The sequence below is a fragment of the Coloeus monedula genome, assembly GCF_965178545.1.
Source record: "Coloeus monedula genome assembly, chromosome: 11".
Taxonomy (NCBI): domain Eukaryota; kingdom Metazoa; phylum Chordata; class Aves; order Passeriformes; family Corvidae; genus Coloeus; species Coloeus monedula.
The window spans coordinates 3,422,322-3,449,899 of record NC_138791.1 but is presented as its reverse complement, the minus strand read 5'-3'; the positions used below and the strand labels follow the sequence as shown (position 1 = coordinate 3,449,899).

The 27,578-nt window shown below is 42.0% G+C and overlaps 2 protein-coding genes across 2 annotated transcripts in view; one reads left to right on the top strand and one right to left on the bottom strand.

Moving 5' to 3' along the window:
* Positions 1–9,677, top strand: part of IPPK (inositol-pentakisphosphate 2-kinase) — a 29,905-nt gene extending 20,228 nt beyond the window's left edge. The window contains exons 6-13 of the mRNA XM_082289125.1: positions 105–194; positions 791–849; positions 1,184–1,256; positions 2,392–2,671; positions 3,862–4,012; positions 5,100–5,202; positions 5,685–5,764; positions 6,784–9,677. Of these exons, the coding sequence (XP_082145251.1) occupies positions 105–194; positions 791–849; positions 1,184–1,256; positions 2,392–2,671; positions 3,862–4,012; positions 5,100–5,202; positions 5,685–5,764; positions 6,784–7,009 (1,062 nt within the window). The 3' untranslated portion in view covers positions 7,010–9,677. The remainder of the gene's footprint in view (positions 1–104; positions 195–790; positions 850–1,183; positions 1,257–2,391; positions 2,672–3,861; positions 4,013–5,099; positions 5,203–5,684; positions 5,765–6,783) is intronic.
* A 304-nt stretch (positions 9,678–9,981) lies between these two features.
* CENPP (centromere protein P) overlaps positions 9,982–27,578 on the bottom strand; it is a gene marked incomplete at both ends in the record, with an annotated part of 109,897 nt that continues 92,300 nt past the window's right edge. The window contains 3 exons of the mRNA XM_082288778.1: positions 9,982–10,103; positions 10,344–10,435; positions 12,048–12,127. Of these exons, the coding sequence (XP_082144904.1) occupies positions 9,982–10,103; positions 10,344–10,435; positions 12,048–12,127 (294 nt within the window). The remainder of the gene's footprint in view (positions 10,104–10,343; positions 10,436–12,047; positions 12,128–27,578) is intronic.

Sequence of the window (27,578 nt, the reverse complement as noted above, 5' to 3'; positions counted from 1 at the left end):
TAAAATTTTTCCTTTGACTGGAAAGATTTGCATATTGTGTACCTTTTTATTTCTATAGAGAGAGGCATTTATACTTACGATCTTCTTTTGTTTGTTTGTTTTAGCCAAAGTGTGGCTTCATTCCTTTTTCCAGCCATGTTTCACAGGAGATAAAGCACAAGGTGTGTCGTTACTGTATGCATCAGCATCTAAAGGTAATTATTAAGTCACCCTGCTTTCCTTTGGCTGTACTGTGCTTTATATGCTGTTTCAGGCTTGCTTTCCTGTTGAAACTTGCTCAAATCTCCAATATGACTAAAGCTGGTAGGAGGATACACAGCTGAGTCTCTGGGTGTGAATTTGTTTAGTGGGAGATGGAACAAGTTCTGTGGGAAGCTGAAAGCAAACAAATACAATATCAGCCTTTGGGGACTATGAACACTGTGATTGGGTAAACTCTGGTGTGGAACTTCCTTCCCAGATCAGCTCACCAAGTGCATTCTGTGACTTAAAACAAACAGCATGTAACAGGCACGGAGGTCATGGACTCGTGTCTGCTGTGACTCTGGAATGGTGTGACTGTGACTCCCTGGGATTTAATGTGACCTTTCTCCCTTGTGAATGCAGTTTGAGTGACTCAAGTTAAAAATGACCAGGAACACCCATGGTGGCCAGGAATTCTGTGTCCAAAGGGGTTTAAATGTCCTGACCTTTGAAGGCAGGATGTCAGTGCCACACACCTGGCTGTTAAAATGAGAGAGCAGCTATTCCAGGTAGAGTGGGTAACAGCAGTGCTCTGGGTTTTCCACAGGTAGCCAACGGAAAATGGAAGCGACCAAGTAAATATTGCCCATTGGATCTCTTCTCAGGGTAAGGATTAAAAAAAAAAAAATCTGTGTTATATTCTTGCTTGGATTGCTTTGCCTTTCACTGATCATTACGGATAATCAATGCTGGCTTGTCTGACCTTTACAGTGATTATATCTGGTGCCATCTCCCCCTTTACACCTATCTCAGCAATCAGAGCTGCCTTTTGCAGCATAGCATTGCACCCAAGAGCTGTTTAGTTTACTCAGATCTGAAGTTCACTTTGCCTGTGCTGTGACCTCAGCGTGAGTGATGTGCTCCGTGCATGTGCTCATACCAGGTGTGAACATCCAAAGGCTGTCATAAAACATTCTTGGCTTTATTTTGTTTTCCCTAGAAACAAACAAAGAATGCACTTTGCTTTGAAGAGCTTATTACAGGAGGCACAGAACAACTTGAAAATATTTAAGGTAAACAGTTAAATCTCTGCTTGCTTTTTTTTGCCTTGGCTTTTAAACAATTTGACTTGAGCATCTAAACAGTCAAGATCTTCCTTCAAACCTACCTAATCAGCACCATCACTGTTGGATTCCATCAAGAGAAGGAAATGGGCAAGCTCATAGTTATTATTTCTCTGTCCTAACCTGGAATTTAATTTCCCAGAATTCACAGACTCAAAATATCCTGAGTTAGTAGGGACCCATGGGGATCATCAAAGTCCAACTCCTGGCCCTGCACAGGACACCTCAACAATCCCATGCTGTGGCTGAGAGCATTTTCCAAATGCTCCTGAACCTCTGGCAGCCTTGGCGCTGTGACCATTCCCTGGGGAATGAATTAGTGGGAAAGAATTGCTGAGGAACAATTAATAGAAAAGGACTCTTAAGGTGACGAAAGTTTTAAAACTTTGTGCTGCTTCAGGAAGAAGAAAATGGAGAACTTGGCATGTCGCTGCAAACACTTTGTGTTTTAAATTCCTGTTAGAGCACTGACACAGGCCCAAGGCACAGCAGGCCTCACCGAGGAAGGAGAAAGTGGCATTTCATGGCATTCACATAGGAAAAGTATGAAGCAGTAACTGATGATTTGTGGAGATTTTCAAATTAATTATAGGAAACAAGATTCTTTTAATTTCTTTCCAATATTTAATCAATTATTTGAATTACTTAAACTTCTATGAACTGCCCTATTTTTGTACTAGTACAGGTAAGTATCACACCTTTTCTGTCCCCTTGCACAGCCTTCCCTTTGCCAGTCCGGGCTGGTAAAAGAAGGGTGTTTCATACAGTGCTTTTTCACTGATAGGAAAATGTGCCAAGTGTCACTCACACCTGTATTGTTCTGATTCCTTACAGTTTATTAAGTTGGGAAAGTAGCACTTGATTTAAATGGTGGATTTGGTTCTCATTCAGAGGTTGTTACTTGTAGGTTCTGATTAGACTTAGGAGGGCAAATCTATAAGAGACTGGAAATGCTGTGTATCTGCATGCAGATTGTTAAGCTAATAACACTTTTCTGTGCTTAAAATATTAAACTTTGAGTAGCTCAGAATGAGTAACTTGACTTCCTGCCATGCCTAAAGACTTCTTTTTCTCCTTGTTGCAGAATGGGGAACTAATTTATGGCTGTAAGGATGACCAGGACTGTGTCTCTGACTGGAACGAACTTGCTCGTCACTTAAAACCTTTCTTTTTCCCTTCCAATGGGCTGGTCAGTGGCCCCCACTGCACAAGGACAATTGTTAAGGAATTAATCCATGTGATAACCATGGCGCTACTAAGTAGCACTGACACCTGCAGGGCAGGCGACATGAAGACAGTTCCCATTTCACAAGGGAGAAGCTACTGTGAAGCAAGTGCTTTTAATAAGGAGCTAGTAAGAAATGGTAAGGGATAATTTTGTAAAAACTGTCCATAATTAAGTGTTCATGGAATTCCAGAATGGTGTGGGTTGGAAGGGACCTTCACAGGCCACCTCGTCCAGCCCCCTGCCATAGGCAGGGATGCTTTCCACCAGACCAGGTTTCTCAGAGCCTTGTCTGATGTAACAATTCAACTCTTTGTCTCTAGTTTATTAATACTGATATGAGAATGGAAAACGGGAATTCTAATGGCATTTAAAAAACGAGTTCTGAGCTGCGTAGCTGCCAGGGAATTGTTCTTAATAGAATGTGATGTTGTAGTAAGCACTTAGAGCACTGTTTCTAATGTCAGGGGTAAAAATAAATTCAGGAGGTGGTAGAGGAAAAATGGAAGAAAATGCCAGTTTGAGCTGGTAACTGGCTGATAGGTATTCCAAATGAGTGGGGAATCCTTACGTTGTATGTGATGAAGTTGGGCTGCTTTGGTTGGTTTGTTACAACTCCTGTACTTTGTCTTTCCCTGCTCCTCCTGTCAGCCCTCACCAGGGCACAGCTCTTGTTCTTTTCTTCAGCTGCTCTTCTGGTAAAGAGAGGTCTGAGGGAAAAGGAATGGGAAGTGAGAGTTGGAAAACTGTAAATGATGCTAACGCATCAGTGCCTAAGTTCTGTAAAGCTCTAATTATTCAAGATGCTGCCAGTTATCCTGATTACACAAAGAGCCCATTTCTTACTCTGCTTTTGAGGAAGACCTTTTTCATTTGTCCACGTGTTGTTGAAGTGTTGCAGAAAGTGCTATTTTAGAGAAATTACAGCAAATACGACCTCTTGATATTGTATAAAAAAGAGCTGAAATGCTAAATCACTTTCTGTCAGCAGTTGATACTGTTCAAAGTGAATTTGTGGTGGCTTCAAACTCAGCTGAGAAATTTCTCTTGTGGACTCAAAATGAGTAGATTACAGTGGATGTGGGTGTGTTTTGGTGTTTGTTTTTTTAGGTCGTTTGTAGAGTTGAATACCAGCTGTTTTATTCTGCAGTCCAAGATGAGCTGTTTAAATGTGCACCTTGCACTTTAGTGTTTGGAAACTGAATGCTTTAAGGCTTCTCCCTCCCTGTGACTGGACTAAAAGTATTTGGACTTTTAAACAAGCACATGTAATGGCAAATTGAAGCTAAGACTTGTGTCTGCCTTATTTTAAAATGCATTTTCTTCTAGGTAAACATAAATTGGAAAGCTCTGGTTTACCGAGGGGTTGTCTCCTTTATAAAACCCTTCAGGCTCAGATGCTTGACATGCTGGATATTGAAGGACTCTATCCTTTGTACAGTAGAGTTGAACAGTACTTGGAGGAATTTCCTGAAGAGAGGTAAGACTTGATGGCTTTTCTTCCCAGTCCCGAGTAAGCAGGACTGCAGGCAGGATTGCCTCTGTGCACACACTCTGTTATGTTGTACAACCTTTCTTCGGGGCACTGCATAGTCTGAATTTCTAACCGAACTTCCAGCTGATGTTGGCCACTTTGGCCTGAATTTTTAAGTAATGATTATGGAAAGTTCACAAGCTAAGAGAGAAAAATGTTCTTATTTAGTAGTGGCAGTTGTGTATTTGCAGAAAGGTACAGTGAAATGGGTGGGTTTTCCTGTCCCCCAGTTCCTGCAGAGCTGGGATAATGATGTTTTGCAATGATGATTGCAAGCTGCTGTGTTTTTTTTCCTCAAATAAGGTTTATTAGTGTAATAATAATTGCTCCAAGCAGCCTTCACTGGGGTGCTGTTCCCCTCCTGTGCTCACACGAGGGCACTCTGGCTTCACTCAGGAGTTGCTTCTGCCTATGCACTTACACAGGAAACAGAGCACTGGAAAATGTGCTCTTTGATCTGTGGAGGGTTTGTGTGGACAAACCCCCCTGTGAGGGTTCAGCTTTGCAGCAGGGGCTCAGCTGTTCAAAGGGGGAAGGAAGGCCAGGACACTCCCTGTTAGCACATGGTGTGGAGCAGGGCCCTGTCAGATATGCTTATGCCCCCAGTTTATACTTTGCATGTACAAAATAATATATAATATATTGATATCTCTTTTAGATGTATATTATATTTTTTATATATGTATTTTCAGCAAGGCTTCTGGAGCTCCTGCAGACTGCTACAAATTTTGAAACTTACCCATTTTTTTGCAAAACCCCATCATCTTATAGTGATACACAGGTGGCAATGGATTAAGAATGAGTCATGTTTATAAAACCCCACACAACCCAGATCCTAAGCAGCAGCAAATCTTGAGTGATTTAACAAGGACTGTTGTGGTGTTGGTTGGCAGTGGGTTAATACTTGGACACGTTCATCAGTGTTATTGTTGGGTTGTTCTAATCTGGGTGTCTGGGCTGCTGAGGAAAGATCACACTGAAGACCAGTACATCATTTTGGCTGTCTGTAAATCTTCTTTTAATATTTATTTAGAAGTACATTACAGATAGATGGACCTTACAATGAAGTGTTTTACGAGAAGCTGCTGGACCTTTCCCTGGAAGATGATGGGACAGTGGCGTTTGCATTAACAAAGGTACTTCTGAACTTCTCGAGGGGTCTTTGGTCGGTCAGTGTTAATTAACCTGTGTCTCTCTGAAAGGGCTGGATAATGGATGGAGGCAGCACTGCTGGCTTGTCAGGGTCTGTAAAGTTAAAGCTCTTCATTGTGCCAGGGTGCATCTTTCTAGCAGAAGCAGTTAAAAACAAGCCTGTAGCACCAGTTCCAGACAGAAAAATAAAGCTGTTTATTTGCCTTCTAGACTGAGGAAGCACTTGCAGGAACTGGTGCTGTTTGGCCTTTAGGAACATAATCTGTAGGAAATAAATGTGATTCTTATACAGGATGCTCCAAAAGCACCTGCTCCTGCCAACCTTCTGTTACAGAGAGAATGTCCAGCTCTTAAAGTGCCAACATACCCATACAGGGAGTGCAGTGCTGCCTTTGTAAGGAACAGGATGCTTTATTCAGGTAAACACCAATCTAAGAGAAAATGTGTGTTATTTTCTGTTGTACAGGTGCAGCAGTACAGAATAGCAATGACTGCTAAAGACTGCTCCATCATGATTGCCCTTTCCCCCTGCCTGCAAGATGAATGGTAAGAGCTGCCTGTACCTGCTTTGGAATGGCTCCAGTTGTTTAGGAACTGGAGATGTTTGTACTGTTCAGGCAATTCAATCACTTGAAGTGTGCCGTATGTGGGGGGGTGGTGTGTCCAAATATTTGGCTGTGAGCATTTTAGTACAGTTGTGATGTAAGACATTTTTTATTATCAGTGTCACTTCCTGAACAGTTTTAAGTTGATCAAAAGGATCAAAGTTTTATATTTATTCCTTTATTAAAATTGGAACTGACTGTTCATAGTAGCTCTGGATGGTTTTAACTAGGTACAATTTTTCTGCCTTGGTGTTCTCATAGGAGAGATTTTTCAAGCTGAGTTGTCTTTAATGGCCTAGTTAGAATAAAACCAAGGCAATAATCAAGAGGTGACAGCTTTGGCTGTCAGGCAGGAGGCTTTGCTGCTATATTATCCCTTTTGGCTTGTGTCAGCAGTGCTAATCTGTTCTTCTGCAGGGGACTTTGCTTCACCAGAGCCCTTTTATTTTTAGAGAATGCTGTTTTCTGCATTTGTCCTGCAGTTCTCAAGTGAAGTGTTAGTGATGGACATGACTTGTGCAAAGGCTGACTTCAGAACTCCTCCCTCTTCCATCCCTCAGCATACTTGGACAGCAGTTCCCATACTAAATGTTTTATTACCGTGAACCTAAGTAGGAGTTGCAGTCACTTCTCTGCTTTTGCTGGTTAATACGGCTGTTGCTTTGTATGCACCACCTAGAAACAGCTTAGATTTACTAAATACAGTAAGTGAGAGTAATATTTGACTTCAGCTGTGTGGAAGCCGAAAGGAAAATGACTGGCAGAGGTGCCAGCAAGGTCCCATCAGGACTGGTTAAGCTGGAGCTATAGTTTCCTAAGTGCTACATTAGCTGCAGTCTATTTTCTTGGGCTCCCACAAAAGTTCTAAGATAAACATTAGAGTCACTTCTGTAAAGGGACACATAAATCAAAAGTACTGGTTTCAGTGACTCAGATGTGCAATGTGGTTTTATTTTCCAGCTCTGAGCACAGACCTGTGGTACTGACATCCAAATCCAGATTCACCTTCTCTGTTTCTGTGCTGGACCTGGACCTGAAGCCCTATGAAAGCATCCCCCACCAGTACAAACTCGATGGTGAAATAGTCAACTACTACCTGAAGAATGTACAGGCCAAAGAGGACCCAGTTATGTCCAGCCTCTTCAAGGAGAATGAAGACTGCACATTAGTTCTCCATAAAGTGTAACCATTCCCTTAAGGTTATTTTTATTCAAACACATGAGAAAGTGAAAGATTATTGGAATACAGTTATGGTGATTTTTTTTTCTTTTTTATTGTGTTCAGTGCATTTTTCAGCTGTGAATGTTTTTTGCTTTATGAAATGATTTCTAATGGGTAATGCCTTCTCAGAGACCTGGGATAGCACTAGGCCACACATTTGCTAGATAACCTTAATGAATGTATTTAATGTGACAGAACAGGTAATGTGCCATACCTTGGAACTAGAGGACAGATCAAATAAATATGAAAAGTCTACTTCCTTAGAATTGAAAGAGCACAGAATTAAAAGTATTGCACTAACATAGCCTAATTACTAACAAGAGAATTTCCTTGGAGCCTGTGCTTTGAGTCTCCCTCATCCCTACTGAAGGAGGGAATGCTCTGGCAAAAGCTGATACAACACTTCAGTTAATCCACTGAAAATACAACAGTGCAGTGGCTGAGCTGTGGAACGGCCTGGGCACTGCAGAACACTTAAGTACTAATGCATGGACTAGGAACACCAGGCTGCCTCCAGAAGTTGTGTGATCACCTTCCATCTACCTAAAGCTTCTGAAACAAAGTGCAAAGGGTTAAGGTAAGCAGCCTTAAATTTTATATGATAGCTGGGCTCAACTCACCTGCCATGCTGGTTTTTATTGTCTATACATTATATGCTGCTATTGAAGGTGAAACCACAGCTTGCTCTTGCCTAATTTAAATTGAGCTGTAAGAAGAATATGTTCTGAGTTTTACAGATCATTTCAGGTCTTTTGGATAGTGTCAAAGTTTGGCATTATTACATTGGTGCCCCACACACTGCGTAGCATGAGCAGCTGCTTTCAGGCTCCTTTGCTTTAAGTGACAGAAAAAAGGTGATAGAATCCCATTTTCTTCCTTGCAGCTGCAGTGGGTCAGTCTCATGCCAGGGTGAGCTTGTGTCAGTGCTGCATATGAGCAGTGCTCTGTGCAGCTGAAGGCTGGGGAGGTGCTGCAGTAAATCTTGGGGAAGATCCTGAGTAGGAATTGAAGGGTATGTTCAAACCTGAGGGTATGAGGATAAAATCTGCGTCTCCTTTTCCCTCAGGGATTAGACCCCCTGAATGGTGCAGAGATGCTCCTCCTGACCCAGTGAACAGCTATAACCTGGATACAGCATGTGCTTACCAGTAATGGTGTTCAGGGTCATGTAGTTTAACTCCTAAAAACAGATTTATATTGGGATCTCAGTGTAACCTTTTAGTTGTTCCACTTTACCTGAAATTCAAAAATAGGATCCCCATACAACTCAAGGGAAGAAATGTGAAACACAGAGACCTGAGCTGGCAGTGCTGGTATCCAGTGCCAGGAGCCCTTCTGGGACAGGGCCTGAGATGTGAGACTACAACAGTGCAATAAGCTGGCAGTTGACAGCAGGAATAACCCCTTCTTCCCAAAAAAAACCTGGAGGGAAAAGGAGCTACTTACAAATCCAGAAACCCTCCAGCTTTTAGAAAGAGGAGGAAGGAAGGACCCTGCACATCTGTGAATTTTCCAGGTTTTTATGCTGTAACTTCACACACATTTCATTGCAAACAGCAGTATCTGTGCTGAGCAAACAGTTTTGTTTTCAGGCAAGGAGGAGGGAGCTAAAGATGAACTGAACTATAGGTTACACAAAACCAGCTACACCAGTTCCATGCCAGTGGGTAAGTAGGAATGAGTTTTGCCTGTGTACTGGATTCCAAACTTGAAATGAGCCTACTTTATCTAACAAGATAGTGTTGTCATTCATCAAAACCTAATCTCTGGTGTTGCTCAGCTGTTGAGTCTGGCAGAAACCAGGCTCTGGTCTGTTGTTTTTTCCTGACCTACCAGAACAGTGGGAGACTGTTTCAGTCATCAAAGTGGATTATTATATTTATGGGATTATAAACAGACTGTTGCTTTAGTTCTTGGTTTCTCCACCTATTTCCCCATTGCTGCATAGAGCCGGCAGTTGTTCTGCTGGGGGCTCCAGCAGCTCTGGCCTTGGAAAGGAGGGCTCTTCCTATCACATGAGAGCCCAGAGTTGGTGGGTTTGGGCTCTTGGTTCCAGGAACTGTTACTCCCTACCTGAGAAGTACCTGACTTCCAGTCACAGTGCTAGTGCAGAGCAGGAACTCTTGGAAGCACGGAGAGTTCCCAGATGGGCTCATGGCACAAATGATGGAAGTGAAGGGTGAGGCAAGACATCACTCTGATCTGTTTTGTTTCTTCAGGGATGAATGTGTGAAATGTGATGTTTTGGTAATGTGTTACCAGAATTTCCTCCTGCAGTCAGAAATGCAAAAAGTGCTGCAGTGGGCAGGAGGTGACTCCTGGGGTTCCCAGGCGTGTCATGGGCCTCTCTTGGTTAGGTTAATGCTGTCTCAACACTCACATTGTGGAACAAAGTTACTTCATACAGTTACCTTTGGGTTTTTTAGCATTGTATGTCTTTGAAATCTTCAAATTGTCTTCTTCCACCCTAATTTAATGAGAAAGCTGTTTAACTCTTTGTTCTAGGAGTCTCTTACTGTTCTCTTGTCATTTTAAAATCACTGTACTTTTACAGAGCTGTGAAATGAAATGGATTTTTATGGACTTGATTTTGACAGTGCATGATCTTTTAACAATTTCCAGGTATCTAGAAAATGTTAAGAAGATAAACCACTCTGGTACATTAATGATTCAGAAAGATAAATTTATAATGAAATCACTCTGTACATGTAACTATTTTATTTGGCATTTTTGTATTTAAATGGCTGTATTTATTTTCATGTCATGACAATTTATATATAACGTGCCATAATTGTACAGATAGCATGTTTTATGAGTATGGTTTCTAAATGGAAAATAACTTAATGTTTATATTCAATAAAATTATAGACTGTGTAACACAATATCTTAATTAAAACTACTTTTGAAATTGCTACCTGGTGTAAATAATGCTGGCATTCATTCTTCTGAGCCCAGCACTTTGATCAGGTTCTCGATGGCTGCCTCGATCCCGAAGAGCCGGACTGTGCTCCGGAAGCTGCCGGGGATGCTCTCCACACTCCTCATCCTCTGCTCCAGGACTGCAGGAAAAACAGAGCAGTGCAGGTTATTTTCCAAGAGTTGCAGCAGTGCTGACAGCAGGTGGGTAAAGCAGGACAGCTGCAGGCAGACAGGGTTTGTAAGCCCTTGGAAATTACACAGGAGGTGAAGTGGGTTTGTCTGTTTGGGCTCTGGTAGCTGGAGTTCCATGGGAGTGAGAGTTGCTGGCCAAAACCAGGGCCTGGCAGCTCAGATACAGTCCCTGGAGTGACTGAGGTTACCTTGCTCCGGTACTTTGGTCAGCAGGTCCAGGACAGGTGTAGTGGTCCCTTCTTCATCGAGATGGATCTTCCAGACAATCATCAATTCAAACCTGTACCGGGTGCACAGGAAAGGCAGCTCAGGTTAACCAGTGCTGTCTGTAAGGCTCAGCCTCATGCTCTGCAACAAAACTCACCTCATGTAATGCAATGAACCATCTCTAGATTCAGGAACACATTCATCCAAGGAAAACCAGTGATCCATTGACAAGGAAAGGTTCTGGGTACATCCAGATTTGTAGTGCAGTAAAAGTGAAAGGAAAGCAAAGGAGAGCACCGAGTGTCCCCTGGCCCTACCCCTCATGTAGCATCTACACTCAGGATCAGGTGCTGAGAACAGGAACCTTGTTTCAGAAGTGTTTGCATAAATGGTGATGTGCTGGCTTTGGAATACAGGCCACCCTCCTTTATAGACTAATGGCAGGTATACATCTATCCAAGGCCTGCATTCCTGCAGTTGTTTGCTTTTAATAAAAAAAAAAAATCTTAAAACATTTACTTCTTCAGGAATAGTGGTGGTGGTTGTGCAAGGCCAGTCATGATTCCCAGCTTTCACAGTGGAACAAGATCAGTGCACCATCCCAAGGGAACTGTGAGGCAGGAGGTGAGTCCAGAACAACATCCACAGCAGAGCTGCTGCATCTTTGTTCCCTCCAGCCCTCAAATCCCTTACTGGAGGTAAGGCTTCCCTAATCCAAATCTGGTCTGCACAGTGAGTCACTGTGAGGAGGAAGGTCCCTTTCTCAAAAGTGGTGTTTAATCCATCATGGCTGTACAAGTTTCCTTCAAATGTGATTTTTCAGCCTTTTGCCACTTCATTTTTACAAATCCTTTGGGAATTTGTGCACAGCTTGTTCTGGGATTTTGCAAACAAATTTCTATGGCAGTCTGTTTTCCACCAAGCCACTGAAATGACTTTTAAATTCTTGTGTTTCATGACTGTAGGTGAGAGGGAGTGAGTGGAATGGAATTGGCACCTGGCACCAGAGGAGAAACTGTAAAATAAAGCAAGTTATTCCCTATCTGGGATAGTCTGAGAACAATTCCCTCCTGCACGAAATTAAAGTATTTACTTTTAAAGGACAGGTTTGGCTGAATGAAGCAGCATCATGTATTAGGTTTGTTTGCTAGTTCCACATACAAATATAATGAAGGAAGCTGTGCTTTATTTCCAGTTGTTTCTGTATAAATTAAAGCATGTTAAAGCTAGGTGTAACAGGAGAAGGGAATGATCGGATCCCTTCACAAAATAGTTACTTTTCATGGCCCTTACAGAATTCCTGACAGTGATAATTACACCATCTTACATTTAACTGTAAGGATTTTTTTCCCCTGCTGAAAATCCCAAATGTACTGGAACATCTCTCACAGGGAGCCCAAACAAATACCATGTACCTGGTAGGTAATAATTCCTTCATCTAACTGATTTCCTTCTAAAACAAGGGAAAAGTATAGCCACAGTTGCTTTGCTTCCATTGCACAGTAAATGCCCTTTCTTTCTGTTCTTTAATGGCAAGACACCAAGGAACTGGGCTTTGCTGGGAGGGGACTGGGATCTCTACACCTCCTGCCACAAAAGGAACTCTAGAGTTGCAGCACGAGGCTGCTGCCCTGCCTGTGCAATCCCTCACCCATGTAAATACAGAAATGCATTTACTGGCTTACCCAGAAACTTTGGGGTTCCTCAGAATTATAAAATCTCCCAGCAGTCCTTCCGGAACAGTCACGATGTCAGGATACTTGGTCTGTGAACAAAAAGGTTCAACTGGTTCATAAAAATCATAGCAGGTAAGGTGGTTCCTACCCAGTGCTCCCCCATCACTGACACTAACAGTTAAGAGTAGCAATACTGACTCTGAAATTCTGACCCGTTGGTTTGATTTTTTTTTTTTTAGAGATCCTTGCATAAAACCCAGGAAACCTTGAAAGAACAGTTTTATTTTAACTAAGTTTGTTAATTGGATTTAATAACACCTTATAATACATCACCATGTCACTCCCCTCCCCTCTGTGACTGACAACACCTCATTGGTGCACTCTGGTTTGAGATGCTCTCCAAGCTCCACAGAGGGCTTTGAAAGAGTAATTTAGGCAATGAGATACCAAAATAACCAATTTCAGCAAAATATGGGACAACAGCAACATGACCAAACATAAAAATACTTGCTCCTATTAAAATTCCATGTTTCTGGGAATTATTTTCAGTTACTACAATGTGCAAAGGTTGATGGTTGCTCCATTACTTTGTTAGTCCATCTGATGTGTGTCTTGTGAATTACCCAAGACTCAGAACTTTAGAGCTATTTTAAAAGCACATAAAAGAACTCGTAGCTCTGTATGGATCCTGCAGGTGCCAGATTACCCAGAGAATGAGGGGATGCACAGACACCCAACACCAAGGAACAGCATCCTGCAGGGACATGCTGCTGGAAGAGGAAATGGAACGGAGCCACAGACTCCAGGGCTGTGCCCTGCTTGTCCTGCCTCGTGTGCTGGACACGAAGCTGTGTTCCAAACCTTGCAGTTTATAATGTGTGAAAAGTCTCCCAGCCTGAATCATTCCACAGAGCTTTCAGGATGAGCAGCAGGTCTGATGGAAAAGGAGCAGGAGACCTCGGCTTCGAGTGGCACTGGAGAAAATGAGTTTGGTTTTATGGGATTACGCCTCATCTGGCAGAGCAAAATTGCTACCATATGTGACCTTGCTCTGGGTTTTGGAATTTCTGACGAACTGAAGGGGGGCTGTGCAGGATGCCAAATGACATAAAACACATGGAATTTGCTCATTTTAATTTCTACCCAGTATCCAGTACTGTATTTACTGTGAGGATAACAACCATGATCTATCCTGGGAACACATACACAGAAGGGAGGACACAGGGCAGTTACAGTGCTGGAAGGGTGGCTGATCAAAGGTCACTTATCTGGCAGAACAGGGATCCTCTTCCAGCTTTACTCCCTGTGGAATTATGCCCCTCTGATATCAAAATAAAAACAAGTTTTCTAGGCTTTCCTCCTCAATAACCCATGTCTGATTTCCATGATGAGCCTTCCCTTGCCTGGTGTCACAGGCCTGGGGAGGATTGAGTGATCCTTTAGCTCCAGGCTGCAGGTACTGGAAATGCAGGATTAGCTTCTACCTGGAAATCAGCTTGTGCATCCCTCATTTACAAGGGATCCCAAGTATCCCATAGCTAAACACCGAGTCACACTTCATCCGCCCATACCCAGACATTTGGGAACCACCAGAGAAAACAGATCAGAGGAACCAGATAAGAGTTACAATTTCCAAAACACTGAAATGCTCCCAGGGCTTTCTTGGGAGTTCCTGTGCAGCTTCTGTGACTGACACGTTCCCCCCAAGCTGGGGGGGGGGGGGGGGTATTTATGCTCTGTGCCAGAGGCAACTCAAGGAAATCCCAGTGTATGATTTTCTGTAGAAAAGCTTCCCTGTACCTGGGAGAGGGAGCCCCGGTGAGTCTGCACACAGTGAGGGCCGTTCTGTGCCTTCCCTCAGTGTCGGGGCTCTGGCAACCAACCTGAGTGCAGTGAGAATCTGATCCTGTGTGAAATTCACAGGATTTGGGATAAAATCCAGCTTTTCAGCAGGAAAGGTCGTATTTTAGCTATCCACAAAACACACAAAAAGCCAAACCACAAATACCTACAATCCCTGTTTGCTAGAACCCAAGCCCTGGCAATGGCTCGAGGCAGCCCCTGCCCAGATCCGTGTGAGGATCCGGGCTGCCATTCCCACCTTACACCAACACCCAGGGGGAGCAGGAAGCAAAGCTACCACACCCAGCATTAAGCAGCGACCTTAAACACTGATAATTTCAGGAATGAACTCTGGGAAATGCAGTCACATAATCTGCTTTTTATATTCCACACAGAAAAATGTAGGGTCTGAATCCCAGAGGTAAAACATGGGGATCTGGCAGGTGCCTGAAAAACCAGGCACAGGGTGAGTATGGACAGATCCCCAATTCCCAGCGCTCTGTGGGTACCACATTATCACCTCATCTTCTCTGCTGAGCAACTTTCCAAGTTTTCCTTGAGGAAAAGAAAAGCTGAGCAATAAAACCAGAATAACAGAACGAGCTGAGCCACTGCAAGGTCTCTTAGGAAAGTCAGGAACTCCTGAGGGATCTTGTAAACCAAACCCAAGGCAAGGGAGAGATCCCATCAAGTATGTGATAGCAGATGGGAAGGATCAGCTGCAACTGCATTAAGCAAAACCTGACTTTAATCAAGAAATATCCTCAGATGACTTTTAAATGTCGGTTTATGATCAAAACCAAAAGTCTAAGCTATTATTACTTCTAGACGGAAATCGTTTTTCCAGCTCCTTCAGGAATCCAAGCAGGGAATCTTATGGGAACTTTTGTCTCAAACAGGAATAGTCTCAAACCACAAAGGGACCGTGGTGATGGAATGCTTTCCCCTGCTCCCATGACAGATTTTACACACACACGGAGCCACCCCAGGGAATATACTTGTAGTAGCCATTTCTCAACAAAATATTCTGCAGCTGTTTAAAGCTGCACTGCAATTTTCTGCACATGAAATCTCTGCTAAGGAAAATGTTACAAATTGTTCAGATTAAGAGCTGTAGCTACAAATGCAAAGCAAAATTGGCAAGGGAGATGCCAGATAAAAGCAGATAAATTTGCTTTTGTCCCACTTAGCAAGAAAACACACAACTGCTCCCAGCTGGGACAACAGCCCCCTTTTACTGCTAACTCTGAATCTGTTGTTCTGGAAGAAGGATGTATATAAAGAGTTATGCTACCACGAGTGCCTCTGTAGGGACAAGCAATTTCTAAATCTACCCAGGAGGCTCCATTTGGGCTGATTTGAGTGATTTCTCTGTATGGTTTGCTCAGCTAAGGCCACGTTATCACCAACTGAAATCAGACACAGTGGGAGCACCAAGACCTCAAATCCCAACATTGACATAACACCAGTAATTTTAAAATGAATTTCACTGAAGCAATAAAGGCACATTTAGAAAATGGAAGTTTCTCATTTTGTGGAACTAAAGGAACTGTAACCAAGAACAGACAATAATGCACTTTCACCCTTTGACTAAATTACACCCCATAGAAGCACTGTATTTTTAGAATGGATTTATGAAGCTTCACCACTCGTAATTAAATCTCAGAATAAATACAGCTCCCATCTTCCCATCTTGAGGGAAAGTTCCTCAAGCAAACCAGTCCTGCTGGTGATCCTTGTGATGCCAATCACCCAAACCTCCGGCGCCGGTGGAACCAAGGACGAGAAGAACACAAGGACAAAGTGGTTTTGTCTAAAATGACAAAGTGGTTTTGTCCACGCAGCAGTCCCAGCCCACCCCCCATGCTCAGTCAGACTCAGCCCTCTGCTTTTGAAATTAAAATCACAAGTGACACAACCAATATGAAGGTTTCACTTTTTAGAAGAGGAAAGGAGAATTTTGGGAGAAGATTTGAGGGCCTATGAGAAAGTCTGACAATGCTAAGTAGTGACAGGACAACGGAATGGCTTGCCACTGACAGAAACCCAGGATAGTTGGGATACTGGGAATGAATTGTTCCCTGTGAGGGTGGGGAGGCCCTGGCACAGGATGCCCAGAGAAGCTGTGGCTGCCCCTGGATCCCTGGAAGTGTCCAAGGCCAGGCTGGAGCACCCTGGGATAGGGGAATGAGATGATCTTTAAGGTCCCTTCCAACCCCAACCATCCTGGGATTCTATGAGTAACAGGCTGAATGTCACCCCGGACAGGGGAAATCTGCAAATATTTACCAGAATCTCTCCCAGGCTCCAGACAGACACAGCTGGTTGGTTACTTGGATAAAAAGCGCTCCTCATCCACCTGGTTTCAGACCTGCCCTTTTTATCAGCCCAGATCTGTGACTCAAGTCATTGATCACCTTTCTAAGATTCAGCCTCGTATCTGCCTCTTGTAGATGAGTCAATGCTCTGCACAAGTACCTGAAACCACTGACCAGCAGCCCCAAATCCAGCAGCCTTTGCTCATTGCCAGTGAAATCCCTTTGCTTTGTTCTTCCTTTCCTGTTCTCTTCGCCTGATTACAGCTTCTCTTTTTTGGCCCCTGCTCTATTTGCACTGCCACTTACTTTCCTCCTTCCATATTTCCGTAACATTATTATTTGTGCTTGACTCAACCATGATTCTACATGATTCAGTTTGTCACTCTGCTCACAATGTGACCAATAATTTTCCATAATTTTTGTATTTTCCTAATTGGATCTAGGCTGTAGGTCTACGGAAGAGCCAACCCAGCATAACCAAGGCCCGAGTATACAAAATACTGTGTCTCATTTCCTTTCAATGTCACTTTGTCATATGGCAACCATGTGTTTATCCTCAACTTAATTACAGCAGACTGGGAATAAATTAAAATACATACTGGAGGTTTATTTTCGTGAGGAAAAATGAATTAAATGAACATGAAACCTCAGAAAGAACAGGAAGGAGTAGGTCCTAAACAGGGAACACGGAGGTTGCAGATGCTTTTTCTTCACTTTTTTCTTAGTGAGCAAGAAACAAATCTACTCTTCAATATTTCTTTTTAAAATTGTCCATGCAAAAGATCTCCATTAGTTTATGAACGTTTTAAACCCCACATTTTTCTAGCTTAAAATTCTTGGGCTTATTTGCCATTTTATTCAGCTTTTAAAATACACTGTTTTAAGACTAAGCTGGCTGTAGAGCCACCCCCTGGCACAGGGATCGGCCCAGCTCCAAGCCCAGGGGACAGGAACCGATTGGGATTTTGTGGGAGAGCACTGACACTGAGCCTGGACATTGATTTTGGTGGAAATGCCCAGAAAACCAGCAGAGCTCAGCAGTTCTGTTTTTCCTCCTCAAGTTTACTGACATCAGTTTTCATTCTATTGTGTTTTGAGTCCCCTGCCCTCCCTGTGCAGCTAAGTATAATCAAAGATCTCTTGATTATGAACTTAACATACAGCACTGTGTGGAAGTCAGCAGACATGTCTAATTTAGCAAGAGATAATGAGCAGCCAAGGATAATACAGAGATGAAAAATTATGAAAGGAAAAAAGATGTCATATTGCAGAGCAGCATGAAGTATCAACAATCCGGGAAGGAAGGATTGTGAGCCAATTTTTCAATAATCTGAAGGAAGTAGACTGCAGGAAAGGCATTTTTAGGAGAGAAATTAAGCCAAGTTTGTGTTTTCTTCCATTACAGAAGCAAGGTACCTAATAGATTTTTTTTTCCCTCCTTCCTGTACAGACATTGCTGCAAGATTCTCTCTAAGCCTTCCTGATGTCTTAATAAAAGCGTCCAGAATTGCATAAAGCAACTTGGATTTGAAATACCACAGAAAAGTTGATTATCAAATGTGGCCCAACTTGCTTTCATACAGTTTACATTATCAAGCTCACCCAGACAGCACAATTTAAACGTCATCTAAATAAAAGCATCTGAATTTAGTTAATGACTTGGCTCTAATGCTGTGTTAGTTTTTTCCCAAGTAGGCAGATTAATTTAAAAAATAAACCAGAGGACACAAAGAAGAGCATCTAGTTAATCTAAATTAGCTCAAGACAAGGTACTCAGCTTATGGTCATCATTTACTGCTGTGGTTTTTTAATCTTTCTCAAAGGTCTGAAGAGTTATTTGCTTCTATGTGGGCAAATTTATCTTACCTGCTAAAGACAGGTATGTCCACAGACGCCCCTGGAACATCCAAAATAGCAGTTTTCATTTCTCACCAAGAGATATAAATTGATTGAGAGGTCAATCTCATCACTCAGAGCAAACTGTCCCACAGCAGAGGGGGGTTTGGCCAAAATCTGTCACATCTGCCTGTGCTGTTCCCTTGGGATGCTAAGGAGCAGCTGTACCATGACCTTCACTGCACACCACTCACAAAGGTGGATCCTGGGCTGGCACAAAACAACCCGAAAACTCCTGGGGGACTTGCACTTGAAATAAAGCTGTGCTCCATTTTTAGTTCCACCCAGATTTGATACCAGTGGACGAATGGCAATGTCCACAGCACAACTCCTACCAAATGTACAGAATTCTATTAACTTACCCCAGCCTCCAGAAGGAGCAGATTTTTCCTTAAACAGACACAGATATGCACATGTGCATCCTCCTATAAATCAGTGCTCATTTGCACAAATACTACTGCAGTATTTCTGTTATTCCTCCTGAGCTTTACAGAAAGGTTTAACACTTGCATAGGGTAAAAAGTGAAGCTTTATCTATACATCTATGTTTTCTATCAAAAATGTTGTAGATACACTGAAGTCTTTCCCAGAATACATCCATCCTTTTAATGGTTCTACAAAGCATTACATTTTAGACAGACTCCACAGAAATCTGCCACCCAGTAGCTTTCATTTGCCTGGTTATTTACAATTATCAGCTGTTTATGTGAAAATAAACATTAACATGCAATGCTGAAGTGCCTGTTTCTATCAACAAGAGCAGGAACGGCTCCAGCTGAAAAGCCCTTGAAAGCTTTAAACCCACTGAATTCTTTTCATGTCATATCTAAATACAGTTCTTTAGATCTGGCTGTCAACAACGTGACATTTCAGATTTCCAAACACATCCTTAGCACAAACAAGACGGACACAGGAACTATTCTTGAAAAGACACAAACATCTGCAAGAAGAGATTTAGCAATTTATAATTATTGTATGTGTGAGAGTGTAAAGTTCTCAATCCACTGATAAATAAGTCTTGCAAAATTGGTCAACTATCCTCAAACTTTGATCTAGTCAATGACACCCACAAGAAAGCCTCAAAACCTCCCCAAAAAACTAAAACAGAAGCAAAAATAAGGAACACTGAAAAGCTATAGCACTGTACGTGTGCAAACTGTGCTACACTTCTGACCAAATCTCTCACAGCAAACTGGATTTTGACTCAAATATCTCTGTACTGGCAAGCAGAAAACAATTCAGGGCAGCGAGGAGAATTCTTTAGTGTATCCAGGAGGAGAAATCACAGGCAGCTGCCAGACAAAAGCATATCTTTATGCTCCACCTTATTTGGTTTATAAAGGCCAAAGCTGCACTGCCCAGGAATGTTGTGTGATGCGTGTGCATAAATATTTGTTTCATTGCTTAGGTACTGCAGCAACACAAAGAGCATTGATAATACCAACAGCAGCTGCCAGAGAAATTCACTCACTTTCAATGCAAACTTGAGGCATTTCATAATTTGAATTTCAATTACTGGCCTTGCAGAAATGTTTCAAAACTGTTGGTAACAACATGTTTTGTTCTGGTAGAAGTCCAGTTGAAAGGAAAGTAGTTAATACTAAAACTTTCTCTTTTTCCTTCTTCAGTTTTCCAAAAAATCAGTTTAGCTCTCTTGTGCTTTTAAAGCTCTAGGGAACTAAAATGACCCCAACAATCCTGTGTGCAAACCTGGTGAATGTTTAAAGTTTTCCTCGTGCACTAACCAGGAGATTTCTCCTAACCCCACAACAGAAAGCTGTGGAAAAATGCCCGCTGCAGCCTGGATCCTGGAGCACCAGCCTTTCACACAGATGGACTTGAGGAAGGAGCCTCAATCCTCTCGAACAAAAAAAGTTCAAGAAAAAGGAAATTTAAGCAACAGACAAAAGGAAGATTTTCATTCCCAGAATTTAAACATGGAGTTACCCCCAGCTCATATAAAAAGACAAGGCTGTAACACTCAGGCTCCATTCCCAAACGCAGGCTGAGTCTCACAGCAGGAACTGTAAGGTCCATACAATCCCACGGAAACACTCGAGAAGGAAGGCGAGCACCATAATGTTATTTAAAATGGAGTTCTGGATTACTTCAATATTGATTTTTCCACTGCAGAAAGACCTCTGGATGACTCTTCCCAAACACACTGAGCACTAACATCTCAGGCCTCCAGCATATTCTTCACCTTCGGCTTTTCCTATTTTTCCCCCCTCTCTGGTTGGGACTCAGCTCCTGCATTAGCATTTCTTGCAGCTGCCCCTGCCAGTGCAGAAGCAGCATTGTCTAGACTATGCACATATTTGTGCCTCTTAAAACCACTTAAAATACTTCCATTTGTAGCTCTGCAGCTCCTGGACCTCCAAAATCACATTTCATCTCTAGCATTTCCCTATGAATTCAGAATTATTGTTTAACAGTTCAATCCTTATTAACTCACAGGATCTTTTCCTGCTAATTCCCGTGAGACAAAAATATCCTCACACTCAGTTACCAAAGCACTCGCTGTGAATGGACCTTATAAAATACCCCAACTCAACAAAGATAAACAAAATCAGTTTATTCCACCTTGGACAACTCACGTTGTGTAATAGAAGTAAAGGCCATGAAATAAAGAAAAAGTAGCAAATAAACATGGAATAATAGAATACCCTGAGTTAGAAAGGACAGCAATCATTGAGTCCAACTCCTAAAGGATTAGATATCAAAGCCTGTGCAAGCATTTACACCGGGATAGTCCAAGAGGGAAGCTGGGACTGTCCAGCACACAACAGGAGTTACAAGGGAACCCATCTCTCTTCCCCAGCCCCAAACTTCTCATCTTGTATCATGAAAACAAAACTCAGTGTTTCAGAAATTACTCATTCTCCAGTCATCTGATGATTCCTCCAGTTCCCAAAGGAAAGGGAACACACAGGATTTAATGTGAAGAACAGGGAGAAATCATAATAAAAATTTAAACTGGCAAAGTTTGTCTGATCCTGGGAAAAACCCAAACAACGCCAATGTTCTTCAACAAGACATATTTATAAACCATACACAGAGCCATCCAGAAAAACATAACTTGTTAAAACAGAGGTTTTTTTTTTTTTTGTTTTTACCATTTCCCTTCTGGAGGTGACACAGGGGGAACTGTGCTGGAGTATCAGGAGATACACAACTCCTGTTTGTTTGGAGTTGCCAAAGTTTGGCCACAAATGCCAATCAGATCATAAAGCAAATGTAATTATTCGCTTCATGGGGTGTTTTCAACTTGTGCTCAATTCTGAATTTTGTGCACTGTGGATTTATAAATCTCTAGAAAGGTGATAATCAAAAATATCAATATGGTATTAAAAGTTAAATTTAAAAATTAGATATCTGTACATATACACACATCTATCCTGCCATGTTCCCCCTTCAAACTCTCACTGGCAGAACTGATGTACAAATAATTTTTGCCAATGTCCTCTAATTCACCCAAACCAACCATTTCATGCTACTGTTTGTAATGGGAAAAACATGAATCAACTGGCAAAGACAACCAATTTTTAGATTTAGAAGGAAACCACAAGCAAACTTTGTTATTGTCCTCAAAGTGTCTTCTTGTCCCAGCTGCCAACAAATCCTTCGTTTTGACTAGAATGCTTCAAAATATTTGTGTCCTCAGTTTACATCTCCTTCCTGAGACAGTCTCTCAGTGGAGAGGCATCCTGTTACTAATTCCTGCTTAAATTTAAGACCAATGGGAAAACATCTGAGGCCCCAACAACCAGGATATCAGCAGCAAGTCACAGGAACCCAACCACATCTCCCTGTCGACATCTCAAACCACCAGTTTTATCTGTAAGATCAAGTTCAATTTTCACATGTCACTTCTGATACAGTCTAAGATGGCAACAGTGCACAAGAGAAGCTTAAAAAATGATGCATTCCCTTTTCAGAGAAGTACATAGTGTTTTATATGGAAATGGAAAGTGCAACCAAGCACGACCAAGGAAATGGAAACCAGCTGAAAAGGGCAAACAAATACTGTTAGAATAATCACATACTGTTATTTTCTATATTTAATATATTTAAAATACAGACTTTTCCACAGCTAGATATTTTCAGTATTTCCTATATTTAAATTCTATATTTCTTTATAGAATTATTTAAACCACTGAAATTTCTGTACGTTCATGATAGCCCAGCCTTTAAGAGGAACACTGTCCCTTTGCTCTGGTGGGATGTAGCTGCCTTTTGAAGAAATGGAGCTGTGTCTGAGAAGCAATGACAACAGTGAAAGCCTACAGGAGGCTAATGGCTTACACTAGAAACTGAACAACTGCTGCAAAACACAATTGTTTTAGAAAAAAGTTGGGAACCTCCCAGTTCTATTGATGAGTAACAATGCTCAATACTGGCACAGGAGAGAAACCAAGCCCCAAGCCGAGCTCATTGTGCTATTTCAGACACACAGAAATGTGCTGAGTTGAGTATTTTGGAAAAACACGAGTCAGCACATAGCTGAAATAGAACTGCCCAATATACAGGGAAGTGTCACCATTTGAACCCCCCAAAAAGGTGGTATTATTTGACAGAAAGGCCGGAGGACAGGGGAAATCTTCCATGTTTCCTTACAATGGCCAGGGGTTTGAAGCTCTACTTATTCAAGGTAGGTGGGCAAGTTGCTTTGGAACACCACAGGGAACAGCTCTAGGTAACGACATAACAAAAATTCCACTGCATTTCTTCACTGATGCACATAGAGGCAATATGTGAAAGCTTAAATTCCAGGTAGCTCTAAAGAAAGGCTTTATAAATTACTTCCATCTGTCTGGTCACTGGCATTTTAGATACGATGTGAAGAAAACATACCACAAACTAAAACTGATGCGCTGGGATTGAAGAGAAACCCAACCAAGAGGCAACGAGTTGTTGCAATAATTAGTGTCCTCAAAAAGTTAATACTAATGAATATTAATATTCTGTTCCCTGCAGTAAAGAACTGGAATTGGGATGCAGTTACAGTTGAAAATGAAGCTTTTTTAAAATGTAAATAGATCCCAGCCACACACATCTCAGGTTGCAATTTTAGGTTTATTCCCACCTAATGACGTACCCCATGGTTTTTGCAACGTATTATTAGTATTTTTAAATAGGTGAGGAAAATCTGTGTTTAATATCTCAAGGTTTACCTGCAGTACTTTGTCTTTTCCTGTATTTTTTTTTCCCGTAAGGATATCTGTGACCACTGATGACTGAAGGAATGCAGTAACTGGAACAGGTTTCAGAAATGCAGTGTACTGCCAGTCCCAAATTCCCCATCTCATGTTTTGTGTTGACTTTAACAGTTATAAATTTTTTTCCCCCATAGCTTTTTTCCGTCTATAAACTTGTGTGTTTGATTTTAAAAAAAGTAAACCACATGAGTAACTGCAAGGTTTAGGATTCCATCTTTGTCTTTGATCAAAACCAGCCAGCAACTACACGGATTCCTCATGACAACTAAGAGTAAAGCAATTTAAAAAAGTCATTCTGTTCTTTTATTTCCTTGGAAGGTTAAAAAACCGCTGCTGCAATTTTCAGTACTGTCTCTTTTCCTTCCAATTCCTGAACAAAGCAGAAAGAACCTCACATTCCTGAATGTGGATGTTTTTTGACTCATGGAAATAATATTTTGATCAGTGTTTTAATTAAATAACAGATCCAACTTCAACATAGCCCTTCTGTAAATAACACAGCAAGCCAGGAAGCATAAGTAAAATAGCCATTAATGATATAATGTGAGAGAAGGCTACTGAAAATAAGGATGACTGTGGAACATTTGAAGCTGTAGAATGTACTCTTGGTGCCAGGTGAGACATGGTAACAGGTACAGAACAATTGGGGTTTCCCCCATTCCCCCCAAGGAAATGGGTATTTTGCAAGCATATAAAATTATCAGAGGTCTGCATGTGGCTACTGCTCACCTGTGGCACCACGAGGGAGATACCACAAAGGGTTTCAGGACAGATCAGAAAAGGAAAATCCTGTATATGCAGGTGGCTGCTGCCCTGTCGTGCCCCTGACCAGGCTGCAGCATGCAAAGGAAGAATATTGCAGAATTAAAAAGGGAGGATGGGTAGTATCAGTTTTCCTTTGATGCTCAAGGAAAAAATGATAGGACAACCAGATTGTAATTGTTAAATAAAGGTATAAAGTCTGCAAAATTGTAAACCTTGGCAGGCTGCCTATATTGAAATGGCTGAGAAAAGAACTTGTGAGGGTGATAGGGGAAGAAAGGGAATAAAGGAATAGAAGGTAAAACAAACCATGAGATCTGGGCAGCCAAGAGAAGTTGTCTCTGTCCTCGCTGCCTTTCAAAACCAACAGAAGAAGCCCCTGTTCTGGACCCAGCCTTGAGCTGCTCCAAGCAGCAAGGCTGCACTCGCTGACCTGCACGAGCGCACTCACAGCGCGAGGTCGGGAGGCAATTCCAGCAATACTGAACTTATCAGTGGCTGGCTGAAGTAAACACAAGATTTCCTCTACTCTGCTAGGCCAGGCTACACCTGCCATTCCATTGGCTCAGTGAAGGCTATTCCTGCTCTCATCCTGTTTGGTCTGGCCATTATGAAGATAAAAGATTCCACTTCTAAAAGGTAAGATACAGAGCTGAGTTCCATGGTCTCTGTATGCTGTGACCATAAAGTTATTTCAACTCTTCTTTCTATACTCTGTACTCTTTATACTTTCTATACTTCATAAGTTGGCTTAATAATTTTTATTTTCAAGATATCCTCCTTATATTCCTTCAGCCTGGCATTCTTTGATGACAAAAATACTACACTGCAGGCACCTTAAAGACCTTTCAGAAACACAAATTATTCCTCCTGTTTCAGAATTCTCCATGTATTTAAGTGGCCTTTCAGACAGAGTTTGAAAATCTATAAGCTCTTTTCAGCATCACAGATTCTGTTATATTAACTTATACATTAATTTTACCTCCTCTGAGGTTTAGAGCAGGGGCACAGTAGCAAATGTTTTTCCTCCCTCCATTAACTCCTACAGAAAGAAGCAAAATTGCTAAAAAGGAAAACAACAATAATATTATTGTACGCTGACTAATAGTTCTTGTTGTGAAAGGAAAAGAGAAGAATCCATGCCAGAGGCTCCAGGCTTCCACAGCCATTTCTCACATCCTATGGCTCTTGCTCAAGACACAAACCAACAGTGGCAGATTGCCCTAAGATACAAAATAAAAAAAAGTCATTCTAATTATTAGTCACTGCTGTTTACTCTGCCTCTTCTCTCCTCAAAGGAGACAATTCCACATGAAGGCATCTTAACAGACCAAAATATTCCCCTTGCACAGCTCATTTCAAACACTGGCCATGGGATGGACAGACATAACACGACTTGCAGATGAAGCACATTGGCAACTTGCTCTGCTCTTGGATGAACTATTCCCATAAACACAGTAAATATTAGATCCCTGAGGACACAGCAGTGTTTGCACTCACACAGACACTACCTGAACTGTGTATGTCTGAAATCATTTGCCATCCTAGTCTGAACTTTTAGCAGAATATTCAACATTTTTTTCTTCATTTATTATGACAGCAATTTTATGTGGAAATTTTTAATGTAAATAATAATATTAAAGCCAATTATTAATCTCACACAGATTTAAATCTTACTGAAAGGCAGCAGATGATGTCCATTCTCAGACACTGGTTTTTCCAGTTAAAAACCCTAAACCCTCTTGATACCAGGCAGCCACGGGTCACTCTTTTACAGCTCCTACAATTTTCAAGTGTTACTGCTCATTGCAGAAAGGTGCAATGCCATTCTCATGAACCTGTGCCTTTGCAGATCCCTTAAGCAGTCTTTATTTCTTCCTTAATACAAGTTGAGAAGAATATAAGCAAAGGCCTCACAGACATACAGTGAAAATCCTAAATCCTCCAAGCAGACTGAAGGATCTCTTAAGGTGTGCCTGAATCTACACATCACTAATGAAGACAGGTTGAGAGACTTGGGGCCATTTGGCCTGGAGAAGAGAAGGCTTTGGGACCTTAGAGCCCTTTCCAGTGCCTAAAGGGGCTCCTGGAGAGCTGGAGAGGGACTTTGGCCAAGGGCATGGAGTGACAGGACAAGGGGAAAGGCCTTAAGCTGAAGGAGGGCAGGGTTAGATGGGATATTAGGAAGGAATTCCTCCCTGTGAGGGTGGGGAGGCCCTGGCACAGGCTGCCCAGAGAAGCTGTGGCTGCCCCTGGATCCCTGGCAGTGTCCAAGGCCAGGTTGGACGGGGCTTGGAGCACCCTGGGATAGTGGAAGGTGTCCCTGCCCAGGGCAGAGGGGTGGAATGGGATAAACTTTAAAGTTCCTTCCATCTGGATTTTCACTCCATTTTTTAAGTGACTGTCTCCATTCCCTTCTAACAGCTCCAGATAAATTACCAAAATTTAATATTTCTTCTTTTGCCTTTGCAAAGCAGAGCACAGTGGGAAGTGAATGCCTATTTTAAGAGACAATGTGTTCTCCCAGGATCTTTCCGCCACACACCAGTTAACAATTATGGTTAACTCAATGGTTACACCATTCCATGACTATCTGTCTAAATATTCCTCAGAGTGTGAGCGCAAGCAAACGACCAATTTTTAATGTCAGCAGAACTCAGACAACTCGGCCTCCCAGGTGAATTTGTCATTTTGAAGCTCACCAGACCCATCCATCCCATTACCCACCCGGACACTCCGCAGCCGCGCGATCTGGGGATGCAGGAAAAGGCTCTGCTGGCGCACACAGGACCTGTGGTAATGTACCCTTCTTCCCTCCCTTCCCTCACACTCCCTTCTCCTCTCTGGATCACTAACTTCCCCGCAGCTTCTGCAGAGCTGAGCTTCAGGATCATGTTTCAGGATGTAATTAGCCTTACAAAGAGAAAAAATGAAGGGAAAGTGCTCCGGTCGTTTTATTTTCCATGCATAAGCTACAACTCGAAGTGAAATCATCGCTGTAAATAGACAAAAGAAAAACTTTCCATGCTAAAACTTCAACAACAAGGTTTGCTGCTTATAGATGACAGGCTTTTTAAGTGCAGGAGGGGATTAAGAAAACATGAATTGAAAAAAAAAGTTCTAATTTTAATAAATGCTTTTATGTTAAGGCTACATCTACCAAAGTGTATTAGATCTTATTATTTTAAATAAATGTACATTAAAGTCATGCCACCTGGAAACTAAACTTCTAAATACATAAACCAGCACCGAATAAAATACACATTTTTTTTGTTTCTTTTGAAAACACTCCATTTCCCTGTTCCTTATGTGACTGTAAGTACTGGAAAAGGATTTCCAGCTGTGCCTTGTCAGCCTCGGGACCGAAGGCATTGTGCTGCTCCTCATTTGCCCGAGCAAGGTTCCAGTGCTCCGAGCACCAGCACGAGCTGAGTCTCTGCACACAGAACTCAGCCCTGGGTCCCCAGGGGAAGAAGCTATTTCAGACTTAACTAAGGAATCAT